Source organism: Aulostomus chinensis, chromosome 17 (genome assembly GCF_037954235.1).
Source record: "Aulostomus chinensis isolate RoL2024-O1b breed Wild chromosome 17, RoL_Achi_v1.0, whole genome shotgun sequence".
Classification (NCBI taxonomy): domain Eukaryota; kingdom Metazoa; phylum Chordata; class Actinopteri; order Syngnathiformes; family Aulostomidae; genus Aulostomus; species Aulostomus chinensis.
In genome coordinates, this window is record NC_141336.1 from 4,762,082 (window position 1) to 4,775,372 (window position 13,291).

The 13,291-nt window shown below is 42.3% G+C and overlaps 1 protein-coding gene across 22 annotated transcripts in view; it reads left to right on the plus strand.

Moving 5' to 3' along the window:
* Positions 1–70: 70 nt before the first annotated feature.
* Positions 71–13,291, plus strand: part of mark3a (MAP/microtubule affinity-regulating kinase 3a) — a 59,649-nt gene continuing 46,428 nt past the window's right edge. For 6 of the 22 annotated variants that reach the window (XM_086183618.1, XM_086183615.1, XM_086183619.1 and 3 more), the window contains exons 1-3: positions 73–677; positions 8,230–8,412; positions 9,305–9,358. In XM_086183618.1, coding sequence (XP_086039744.1) covers positions 627–677; positions 8,230–8,412; positions 9,305–9,358 — 288 coding nt within the window. In that variant the 5' untranslated portion in view covers positions 73–626. Of the gene's footprint in view, positions 678–5,303; positions 5,390–8,229; positions 8,413–9,304; positions 9,359–13,291 lie in introns of those variants that run through there. The other 16 variants (XM_086183611.1, XM_086183612.1, XM_086183634.1 and 13 more) reach the window with 7 other exon arrangements.

Genomic DNA, 13,291 nt, shown 5'->3' on the forward strand with positions numbered 1-13,291 from the left:
AAATTAGCATTACGTGAAAAAATGTTTTGTCGGAGCCTGTGAGGAGTCCGTGAAGGCATCCTAATCCAGCCCAGCCGCTGAGTAGCCATTTTGGTCCCACCTAAAACAGACGGAGCAGCTTCACTTTGGGCCGCCGGAGATGGAAGAAACCGATCCGACGCCGAGTATTTCAACCACCAAAACCTTGTAAATCCCTCCGATATACATCGACTGGCAACGTTAGCCGCCATGGCTAGTTGCTAGACCGATTGCTTATTGTGGAAAAAGCCTGGGGAGATTTTTGGAAGTGGCGACCGACAGCGCCTTTAGTTGAGTTAGCTTCACTGACTCTAACCGAAACGATTGGAGTTGAACACAGGCCATGTACGGTGTGTCCACGCCATGAATATATCTGATGTTAGATAATTAACGGTGTGGTTTTTGTGACTATTTTTTTTCGGGCCCTGGCAGTTGAGGTGCTCGGCTCTAACACGTCCGGTCTGGTTTGAACATTGACACGATCCATGCTGAGACTGCTTCCTCGGGGAGAGCTGCACAGCAAGTCTTTTAATTTTCCGGCTGTCGGGTTGAAAACGGTGGATTTTGGGGCATCAGAGGAAGATTGGTTGTGGTAGAACGAATTAAAGATGTCAACAAAAACTCCCTTGCCTACGGTCAACGAGAAGGTGACGGAAAGTGTAAGTATGCAAGGTTGTTTACCGGGTTATGTAGTCAGTCTTGCTGTTGTTACTAGCAGAGCCAAACTGCTGGTATGATGGGGAGAATGTTTTACTGACATTTTGACCGTTCAACGGGGTTTTGTTGCTAATTGTTTCACACGGCGGGCAACACTTTGCTGGTAAACAATCATTTCCTCAAAAGCAAACGCGTTCCTCAGTCAGTGTAACACGTATTAATTTCTATGCACATTATTTATCCGCCATTTGGAAACGAGTTTTGATGTGATTTTTGATAATTCGGCTGAAGTCGGGATATTTAGGCCCAACCACGAACAAAACTACAGTACTTTGCCTGTTGGTTCTGGCAGGCGACGGGCAGATTCTCTTCCGTCTCGCGATTGGTTGTCTCAACTGTCACTCGAAGTTTTCAACCGTTGAGCTTTCTAATGCGGGCTCATTAGTCCCGCCTCCCCATGACCAACAGAATGAAGCCTGAAATTCTTGTCAAGAAATGCACGACGTAACAACCAGGGCTTCCGGCTGGGAATTTCAAAGTAATAGCAGTGGACTCAAACGGATCCATCTTATTACTCCTTTTTAAGAACAAAAACAATATAGAAATGTAGAAACGTTTTTGACGGTTTTGAAGCGGTTTAATAAATTAATTGCATAGTTTTCAGTATATTACGTTGCAATTGATTATTAAATCTATACAAACATATATATATATATATATATATATATTTTTTTTTTTTTTTTTTTTTTTTAAAGATGCTAGGATAGGCTCTTAATGACAGCAAATGGTGAGAGATGCCAGCCAGATTTTTTTTTTCTTCAAAATTTGGGGAGAAAACTTCATATTATTGCTCTGATAAACAATAAAAAAAAATATTTATGGTGATGTTCTAAATCTGACATGCTCGAATCAAAAAATACATTACAATGTTATTTAAGTGATCACGGAATATCATCTGTTAAATATCAATGGAGATTGAATCTTAGTAGAATTACTTGGATGACACTTTATGTATCCCAGAAGTGTCTCCCTTAAATGGCCAAAAAGATTTATTCATTTTCTACCAATGTACCCTAGAAAATTAGCAAATCCTCACAATGACTAAGAGGTTTTTTTTTAATTCAAATTTCAAATAGTTGGTAATAAGGCAACAGTGGGTGTCTTATCAGGTTGAAGTGACTGTCATTTATGGTGTAAGATGCAAGAAACATACAGAAATAAAAAAACAGATTTTTTTTAAATTTGTAGTGGATCACTCATTTTATTGACTTACAATTAATCAACTAATTGTCTAGAAAGATGGATGGTAAATCTGATGAGTCAGCATGTGAGTTAACCTTACTAGAATATTTATCTTTGATTTCTTTCTGTTTTAATTTTCCCCTTCATAGTGGTATGGTAATCAACATTACCTAAAGTGGGTTGTTCTTCATATCCATTTGGCACAAGCCAGTGTTGAATTCTATGTTTTTAATCTGCTTTTATTTCTTTTCATTTTGCCGGCGCCCTATCATACTTTCCTCGTTTCCTTTCTATATCCCTCATTTATGCCACTGCGACCATGTCACTTCTACATGTGATAGCATCAGAATCTCATGACTCATCACCGTCTCAGGCAGCAGAGAGTCAGCTGGAGATAAGACCTATAGTGAACAAACGGAGCACTGAGCTCGATAAGATGTGGTGAAATCTCATTGATCCCTGCAGGGCTCGAGGAGCTGCAAGGGTGCAGCTCTGGCAGGCAGGAGAGACAGCTCAACTATTATTGAGATATGAATCAGGAGGAGCTTTCTTGAGCGCTCCAGGTCTAGAAATAAAAAAACAAAAACAAAAACCCAAAACATTTCTTTTTCTTTTTATTGACAATGTTGCATGACTCATAGTTGGGGCACTTTTGCAGTTTTGATCGGCTTGAAACTCTGCGATTAAAGTATCAGGAGAATAGAACAGCATAGGAACGACTTGTAAAACCTGTTAATGAGTTGCTGAATGTCTGATTCCTTCGTCTCAAGAGTTTTGGTTTTTAGCAAATACCTGAAATGTGGTCAACAGAAGCTTAAGTTGTTCTGACATTTTGTTTAAAGGCATAGCATATGTTGGTAAATGCCCCGTTAGAGAACTTCAAAGCTTTTCTGTCTTAAAATGGTGGCTATTAACATGCAGCTAAATGAGAACGCAGAGGTTGTGGACATGAAGTCACCGATCTGCAGTGAACTTTGTTCATGGTACGATGTTAGCTTCTTTTCTTCTAGTGATTGCATTTACCCTTCAGAAATCATCAACGGGGTGTTCATAGGTGAAGGTTATCTGTGCTAAACAAAATGTGTAAATCTTCAAATCGTTTGTTTGACACTTGAGTCTGTATATTGGCAATAATTGAAAATCCAATGCAACTGTCCCAGTTGGCTGTTATGAACTTCCACCTCCATCCATCCATCCATGAATCTTCTTCCGCTTATCTGGGGTTGGGTCATGTGAGCAGCAGCCTAAGCAGAGAAACCCAGACTTCCCTCTGCGTGGCTACTTCGTCCAGCTCCTCACGAGGGATCCCGAGGCGTTCCCAGGCCAGTTGAGAGACATAGTCTCTCCAATGTGTCCTGGGTCTTCCCCGAGGCCTCTTGCCATTCGGAACTCACCAGCTTCTGCAGCCGAGGATCAGACCGCCAAGGTCTCTGCTCTCGGCTGCCACACATCCCACACTACACCCCACCCCTTTGACCCTTTTCATGGGTGGTGAGCCCATTGGAGGGGGGACCCGCATTTCCTCCTTGGGCTGTGCCTGGCTGGGCCCCATGGGTGCAGGCTCGGCCACCAGGCGCCCGGCCACCAGACACTCGCCATCGGGCCCTGCCCCCAGGCCTTGTTCAAGGGGGGTGCCCTGGTGATCAACGTCCAGGCGAGGGAAAAGTCGGTCCAACTTTGTCGTTGGGGTTATTTTGAGCTACTCTTTGTCTGGTCCCTTCCCTAGAACCTACTGGTGTTGTGTCGCCCAACCAGAGGCACAAAAGCCCCCGACAACTAAGCTCCTAGGATCATTGGGGCACGCAAACTCGTCCATGGCGATAAGGTGGTAGCTCAAGAAGGAGAACTTCCAACTCAGTCTACAAATGTACAACATTTATGTAGCACATTATCCACAGCAACCACTGTATGATTTAAAGCATCTTGATTTATTGAAATGCCAAAGGCACAAAACTGAATTCAAAAATGTTGTTGAACTGAAAGATTCATGTGCCGCTAACAGAAGGTGGAAATTCGAGGTTCAAGAGCGCTGATAAAAATTTCTGTCATGCAAGTGAATTCAGCAGCTGTGGTGATGTGTTTTGTTTGTAACAGCAAAGGATTGAAAATGTATTAATTCTTTGATTGATCTCTGACTTGCTTCTCTCCATATCATGACACCTGAGGCTCACGGGCACTGTAGTATTTTTACCTCTGTTCTGCTGAAATGAAGCACAAATTCCCAGAAACGGAGTTACAATAATTGAGGCAGACAGTCATAACTTATAGGATCACTGCTCTATCGGTGAGAGTCACATGTTTGTCTGCTGGCTAATTTTCAGGATATCGTTCCAAGTTTAAAATGAAAAAGCACCTCACTATAAAACAAGATATTATCAGAGCCTGCAGTGAATGAGGGATACTGGACCTTTTCGTACAAATATGCCAAACATTTGTCTGATGCAGGCAGGATGGGCTTGCTACAGCTCGTTGTCTTGCTTCATAACATCTTAAATGCTTTAGAGCTTTTGGGGTTAAGATGAATCAATTAAGAAATTGGAAGATTAATTCATATTGAAAATGAGTGGTTGTTGGAAACCATTAAGGTTTATTGCCTCTGCCGAGGAGGAGATGTGATCTCTGTTGTGTGTCTGTCTGTGAGTTGGTTGGGTGGGTTTTTAGCAAGGTAACTCAAAAACTAATGGATGGATATTGATACATTTTTGGAGCAGTTGGGTAGTGTTACAAGGAACAAGTTGGAGGTGATCTGGATCAAATTGTAGATCTTGGATCCAGAAGGCTGTCCTAGACCACTGGCAGGTCCTGTTGTTATGAGTTCTTATTGTGTTATAGATGAGTTCTGGTCAAATTCCTTGAGGTCATGTAAAGAACAAGGTGTCTGGTGTGGAAAGTCTCTTTATAGTCTTTTGTCTCGGGGTTCTAGAACAGTTTAAGCCACTACCTTCTCATTTGTACCATTATATGTTTTGTGTTGTGGTACATGGAATGTATGTATATTCCTACAATGGGGGAAAATAAAATGGACTAATTATTTTTAATAAAAGTAGTGTTGGTGATGTTTTGTAATTCGAGGAAAGCAGTTCTAGAGATTCATACAGCTGTGTTGCTATGGATCCTCCTCTGGCTTGGTGATGCGAAAGACCTGTTTTTGATGGTTTGGTGAAAAATTTCGGAATGCTTTTTGATATTTTATATTCTGTCTCCATCTTGATTCATTGGTGGAGAGATGAAGACTCTGAGTGCTGTCTATTCTCAAATGCTTTTAATGTGAAAGGCCGGTTTCTGTTGTCTGCCTGTCACTGGTTTCAGCCAATCAGTCCGCCCCTCCTCCCGCCGTCTCCCTCTCTGTCTCTCTCTGTGGTTATCTGGGCTCTGAGTTGGGAAAATCTGGTGTTGTGGGAATTTCTATGGGCATCATCAGCAGGGTAGGAACATGACGGGCTCCCAGGCAGCGAGGAGGCACCGCAGCTTTGTGAGTAACCGCTGAGAAGGAAAAGACCAAGTTAAAGGGGGGAGATTTCTTTCACAGGAAGTTGTCAGCGGGATAGAAGGCAAACAGGGAAAGTAGAGCTTCTGATTTTAAAAATTGTATTTGTGAGGGTTTTTTTTTTTTTTTTAATTGTTGTTGTCCTGAGCTGATCTTAGAGTTCCAGCAGGCGTGTTTTTTGCTGCGTGTCTGTGGTATTCACCAGTGACCTTCTCCTGGTTGATGGTATTTTTATCCCCAGTGCTATCACTGTAGAAGTCCCACAATATTCCTTCAGTGGTTTCAGGTTTGTCTGTGTGGCTTAGTAGTGAGTAGCAACCTGTTTTAGTTAGGAGTGAGGATTCTTTAGATTTGAACTGTTTTTATGGATCTGGTAATGTACTGGTACTCTTAACAGGGCATTTCTTTCCTCTGCCAAGGAGGTAACTTGATCACTGCCGTTGGTTTGACTGATCGTTAACAGGATAACTCAAAGTTACAGATGGATTTTGTTGAAATTTTGTAGGATGACCCCAGTAACAACTGCAATGGCATTGCTTTATATAACTCTGAGTAAAATAAGAAACAATTAGCAGCAAAAGAAAACGTCGTGGGCTACGCTGCCGGTAGTCTCAAGCATACCTCATGCTGTAGCCTCATGTGCATGTCGCAGCGACGCGGCTCGCAACTGTGACTGATCTGCTTCATAACACCACTCACACCAAGACCTAACTCAGGCGTACAGCAAATCAGCCTGCAGGTTAGCACAACTAACTTGGTGACTGCATGCACTCAGCATTGTCCAGTAACGGACTGCTAGCCTGCAACGTGAGCTGAGGCCAAACACTTCTCAAAACGTATCTGTTCGGGTGAGAGGGGCAACCTCACAGGAACTACCAGGAACTTGGTGGTCCAAAACTGTGCATTTCTCTATGTATTTGATGCATTCTTACTCAGTGTTTGGAAACCGGTGGCACAGGATGTCGCTCGCATCGACTGCACTGAAGAGTACGCAGACTTCTGAGCACCTAGTGCCCTGCCACTGGCTAGATGGCTGTCTCCCTGTTTTTGTTTGAGTGTGTTGTGGATGCAGCCAACTGTTCCCTTGTCTTCTCTTGTCCTTTGAATGAATTAAAACAGAGGAATGTCCTACTCTGACTACAAATGAGAAACTGTGTTGATGAGATAAATAGTTCGATAATGTTCATGTAGCTTAAATAAATAGGACATTTTTCCTAATATCTGCAATACAGATACCAGACATGTTAACACCGGAGCTTGTTTCATCACTCGCAGAGTCTCCAGGAGGAATGGGGTCAGTTTTGTGGGGATGGGAGGGGTTACTGGTAGAGCTGGGCACGGCAGAGGGCACCGCTGCTGTTAATGAAGCATCAGCTGGATGGTCAATACTGAGGGCGCACTGGGAATCTATCAGTGTGTTTTCTCTTTTGTTTTTTCTTTAAACTGTAAGCCCGGGGAGGGATTGACATGGCTTTTGAAAACAGCACCCGAAAAAAATCAATCTCTCCGTCGGTGGTGCTGTCAGAGCTTTGATAAACAAAACCACAACACCCAACTCCATCCTGCGCCATACTGTTACTGTTTGATTGGACAATAAAGATGGAGCCAGGAGTTAGCCGGGTTTCCATTTTGGTTTTGGTTTTTTTACCCTCTGAATGTATTTATACCAGGTGATCTAATATTCAGACTCTCATTAGGTGCCATTAGCTTTCATCGAGTTTGAATGTATGAAGGACAGATTTGTTTGCTTATCTTTCTGACCGGCAGTTAGCTTAGCACAATGACTGGTGGTGGATAGGAAATGTTGGCGTATGTTTGTCATTTAGCTATTTTTCACTTCAAGTTTCAAGAGGTCTTTGTAATTATACTGCAGGCTAAACGACTCGCTGACGCTGATGATATTGACGCCTTGGATACTGACATTTGCCACCAAAAGTAATTGAAGCAATTTGGTCTGTGCCATTTAAAAGAACAGAACAAAAGCCTTAGTTGTGTACTTGAAGGAGTTCATCTCACTTAACTCGCATTTTCTGTTCAAACAGCGAACCTGCTCAAACCTGCTATTATTCAGAGAAGGACCTGAAATTAGAAGACATGAGATAAAAATATCAGCAGGCAGGGGTTGTCCTCTGAAGATGTCTTCTCACCCTGAGGGCCGCTCACTGGCAAAATCTGGACTCAAATGCGTGCAAGCACATCTGTAGGTAGCATAACGTGCTCTGAAATTGAACATCCTTCTCTCTGTTGTATGGAACAAGTTGGACAGGCGTTCCAGATGTAACTTGAGTATACTGCACTTTGTACGTATTTATTGTAGAGTTGAGCTTGTTTTACCTGTTAACCAAAAACCCTGTGTCCCCAGCCTCTCAAACGTGAGCAGGACTTGTTAACTGCAAACCTGTGACTGGAGTATGTCTGCACAAAAGAAGAATTTAAAGACATCTTTGACCCCGTGACATGGCGACGGGACGTTTTTCACTATTTTCTGACCACATTCTTGAGATTACTTAATTTGTATTATTTCAGTAGATTACTGAACAATACCTGTCAAAAAATAAGACTATGAGATGACAACTGGGACAGTGACAAAAATACCCTTGGTTGTGAGGCTCTCGTGGTTGATTGTGATCTAGGAAGTATAACTGCCATCTGCAGTCGACAGATGAAAAGTGAGCTTTTTGTCTCTGGTAGATCACTATAAATATCTGCTTTTCCTCCTCATTCTATGAGGATATGTCACAGAGGGTCAACATGAGTCACCGCTGATGCATGTAGTCGTTTCACAGCGGCCCGTAATCACCTAAAATTATGTGTCTGTCCCACAGCACACGTCTCACAGCAACGGGCGTCAGGAGATCAGCACACGCTCAGCCCGAACCGGCATGCGGTCCCGCAGCTCCGAGGAGCCGCAGCAGCCGCACGTCGGCAACTACCGGCTTCTTAAAACCATCGGGAAGGGAAATTTCGCCAAGGTCAAACTGGCCCGACACATCCTCACTGGCAGAGAGGTGAGACGGACACTCGGGACTGGTGCTTGTATGAAGTCATGGGTTTGGTGGTCAGCTGACATCCTCATTGTTCGAAAATCTGGTTAAATTCCTGTTTCACCAAGTGTTTATTTTGGCAGCTATTTTTATTGATAGTTTTCATGAAAAGAACTCTGAAAAAGAGCACTCTGACTTTATGGTACGGTTTTCATCAATAAAATTAACAGTTGTGATTTTTTTTTTGAGGATGTCTTTCATTCAGACAACAAAAAGCATGAACTAGAAAAATGAATTAATATTTATGGATCGATAATGTTCCCATAAAACCACTACAATGAAGACCTTAAACATGAAACTGAGTCAAAGCAATTTAGCACGATTTACACTATTTGTACTAAAAGTGTAATACATTTTCTGTTATAGATCCCAGTGTAAATATAGCTGAGTAAGTTAATTCAGTCAAATCCTATGCATGTCATGTAAGATATTACATGACGCACATATACCCATCAGTTCACACATAGAACACCATCAGTTCTTTCACTAGTGTTCAGTGCCAGCTGTGTCAGATGTATTGGTCTGTGTGTTGGCACTAATGGCTGCATGCAGGGAGAACTGTAGCTAACTGAGAGTTAGATTTTTTTCATAATTGATGAACATAAAAAAAACAATGCGTCATCAACAAACCCTGTCAGACTCTGCCTTTCCTCTCTTGATCCTGTTGTTGATTACTTGTGGGTTTTGCCTTTTTCTCACTGCTTCTCAGAGAGGTCAGATCAGATGGTTCATCCAAGACACTCTCATAGCTCCTACATGCCCCTTTCCCTCTGTTTTAGTGTCACACTCTACTTCCTCTCCTTCACATCACCGTCACATCCCACCTAGCACAGTATGCTTTGTTTTTTCTCCACAGGTGGCCATTAAGATAATAGACAAGACGCAGCTGAACCCAAACAGCCTTCAGAAGGTAATTTACCCAAATCCTTCTCTGTATCTGTTGTACACTCACGCTATGGCAGAATTCATTTACTAATTCATGCAGCACAACAGATTGAGTATTAATTGTGTAAATGGGAATTGGGGCATGCTGGGACAGAGCATGTGTTCTCTATACAGCTTCCCGGGGCAAGTTAAGAGCTTGTATTATTTTAGTCAGATGCTTTTGCTGTGGAGGAGATGATTGAGCTCTACATCGACTGTTCCACTTTGATGAAGCTCAGTTTTTGGACTGGAAAGATTGCTAGAATCAAATTTGAGGCCTATAAAGGACATGGCACGTGGGTTCAGTTTGAATTGTTTCTTTATCAAAGGAGCACATTCACATCGTTCGGCCGTGTTTGAAAACCACTCAAATTCAGCTGAATTGGAAAATGTCTTTTTTTAAAACCTTTTTTCTTTAACTCTTTGGTATTTGATCTAAAAACAAGTGCTGATATGAAAAGATTCACAAATTAACCAGTTTGTTTTTCCTGTCTTAAAAAAAATCACTTTATGTTAGCATGTACCAAACAATTTCAGCCAGTAATACGTGACATCCACTTGTTAATCATCTTTAACTGTAAGTCACACAGAGTTACAATTCCCTATCATTACACTGCTTGTATGTCTTTATTTGTCAGTTTATCTTTTGGGGGGGGGGGGGGGGGCACATAGTCTAGTGTAGTCTAAACCTCATAGAACCTTAACGACTAGAGACTCACAGAGCTTCCTGATGGTCAGATAGCTTTGCTTGTTGTTGTTAGCTGCTGTTAGACAGTTAGCTTGGTTAGCCATACAGCTAGCGTTCGCAGTTCTTTAGCTGATTCAGCCCTGCGGTGCCAGTAGCAAACCTGGCTAGAAAACCACCTCGGTACTGCAGTATTATTCGGATCGTATTATGGATGCTGTCTTTGACACGGCAAATGATGAGCTCTTTTAGCATTTATTGGTCAGTGGGAGCGCCAAGTCAAGCACATTCAGGGGGCATAACACGAAATTGGGGCCGATGGTATTTGCTACAAATTCTTCTTTTCTTCGTTTACTGGTGGATTGCAGTGCTACTGCAGCTGTGACAAGTCCTTCCTAAATGAATCCAAACGTGTTTTTTCCCCTCCAAGACAAAAAGTTTTCTTTGACCTTTCCCAGCTATCACTGTGTGGTTGTCATGCAACTAGGGTGAGTTTTGTTGAACTTCTTAAGCAAAGCAAATCAAGAGAAATGCAAATTGCCAGAGTGAGAGTGAGTGCTCCACTTGCTGCCCAGTGAATACCAGTAAGTTTCACTTTAGCAAAGTCGTTAAGTTAAGGAGGGGCTGCTCTCAAACCCTGAATCTTTTTTTTTTCTGTGTACACTCATTAGCAGAGACTCTGTTTGTGTGTGTGTGTGTGTGTGTGTGTGTGTGTGTGTGTGTGTGTGTGTGTGTGTGTGTGTGTGCGCGCACGTCGGCTGTTTTGATCTGTGCCGTGTGGAAGTGGTTTTGGGAAAGTCAGAACCATATCGATTGGTTTATTGTTGCTCTGGAGGCTTTTTTTTTCCCTTCATCAGACAGATAAGATGGGACTGGGCAGAGCACGGTGGCTGCTGGTGGTGACGGTGATGATGTTGGCCCCCGCCACTCGGCTCCCCTCTCAGCGGTTAGCAATGGTTTTCCATCAGTTTTTCCAAAGCTCCATTGATTCTGGCCTTTGTATGTCAGAGGCCCGGGTGCTTTAGCGTCGGCCGTGACACTACACTGACAGAAAAACACTGAGTCATGACAGCGCTGTTCATGGCCGCACAAAGCATGAGGCTTTTGTCTGCAACCATTGTTGTTTTTAGGTTAGTGCTTTGTCACAATTACGGAAAAGGATCTTTTAGATGTTGAGGTTATTTTTCCTGCTGCTCCACAAGGGACTCTGTTCTTTCAAGACTGTTCAATGTCCTTAAAATAAACATGAGAAGAAACCCAAGTACATTTAAATAAGTTTTTTTTTTGGTTTAAATTTTGCTTTTTATTATTGGCACATCAAATGTGCGAGTTCCTGTCATGTTGTTCTATATACAGGCTTGTCTTCTTCTTTTGTCTTCATGCTGATGAGTTGGAGGTTCAGAGTTGATGGAAATCCTGATATGGATCAGCTCTGATTTAAGGACATGTCGCTCCGTGATCGAGCCGAGCTCTAATCCTTGGGCTTTGATCTCGGTTGGGGCTCTTCATGTTAAAAACACTTCATGTGGTAAAACTGATAAATATGATTCAAATGCAGCAGATAGAACAGAACATTTGTTCCATATGGAAATGAGACTGATGCATTTTCTCGTAGGAGACATTGCTCGACAGCACTTGAACAAGCACATGGAAATTTGTATTTCTAACCAATGATATGACCAGATGGATTAGGCAGGACAGCAGTCGGGGTGTAACGGTACACAAAAATAATGGGTGGTACATTCCTTGCTTTTGGAGGTGTGGTCTGTTGCTTTTGGTACAGAAACATCATATAAAATGTCTCCCTTTTTTTTTTTTCTTAGATTTTTTTTATTGAATATAAAGCCAATAGTGCTGTTACTTTATGCATACAGTGAGGAACTTCCTCTCTGAGGGAGTGCTAGCGTGCCTGTGCCTTGACTCTCTGTCTTGTGGTTGATGTGAACCATTGTGTTTCTCTCGTGAGGGCTGGTGAAGCTGACCACCATCAGCTGGTCAAACAGCACATCTCTGGTCAAATTCAGCCTTGAGCTTCATTAAAAATCAACCACTAAAGATGTGGGTGTGAATGTTGGTGTTACCCAGTGCGTCAATATGTGCCTTTTTAATGTGTTATACTTGGCTGCATTGATTCAGACTGGAGTATCTGAAACAAGCTGCAAGTGAACTGGGAATAAACCAGTGTGGCACTAAGTGTAGCGACACATCTCTATAAGGACATATGCGTTTTCTATTTCAAAAACTGCTGTTGTTGTCACTTTGTGCTGTTTTCTTTCCCACCACCCCTCTCAAACAAATCAAACGCTCCCCGACGTCTCCAGTGGAAATTGAAGATCTTACGTCGTGTTACTGAATGCTCATACAGAGCGAGTGTGGGCGAAGTTTTCTAAGATAGGTGGAACACTGCTGCAAAATGTGGAGAACAGTGAAATACAGCACAACTGATCTCACCCTCATCCAGAGACGCCATGACATCACAGTGTCAGTGCGAGTCTCAACACGTGTGCCTTGAAGCACCAACATCATCCTCCGCACAGTGAGATTCTATCAACAAATGCATAATCTGGCTGTAAATCAAGATGTTCATGACAACACAATATTTCATTGACTCTTTGAACAATTGTCCAATATTTGCTGATATCGAACTGCACTGCAGTACAATGGAATACAGCAATACTATAAGACGATATATACCCTTGAACAGAATCAATTACATGTATCATTACTCAGAAACATCAACTAATATGTAGTTTCACAGTTTAATCCCTGAAAATAATTCCTTTCACAAAAAGGAAATCAAACATCGAATAGAAAAGCAGGCTTTAAGGGTTCTATATGGGATGAGACAGTGGGTGCTCACTTTATATCTGTTTTCAATCTCTCATCATTAGGGGACGATTGCCAGCTACCTTAGATTGAATTAACATTACATAGCATAAATACTGGTGGGAACACCTTTTGTTAAGGAGCTTATTGGTACTTTAGTACAGACCCAATCAAGTAGTTGCACCAATAAATACCGGCCCTTTGTACCCATACCTTATCACCATATTAGGTTTTTTGTATGGGATGTTGTGTTCAGGTTCCATTGAATTGGAAGGGATTGACTCTTGTGTTTATTTTCTTCTACTCTCTTGCGCCTGCCGTTGCTGCTGTGTCCTGACCTGTTATGTAACGGCAAGAATTGGCGAGAGGCTGATAGCGGTGGATATCGTCTCTGAAGCCGAAATGTTT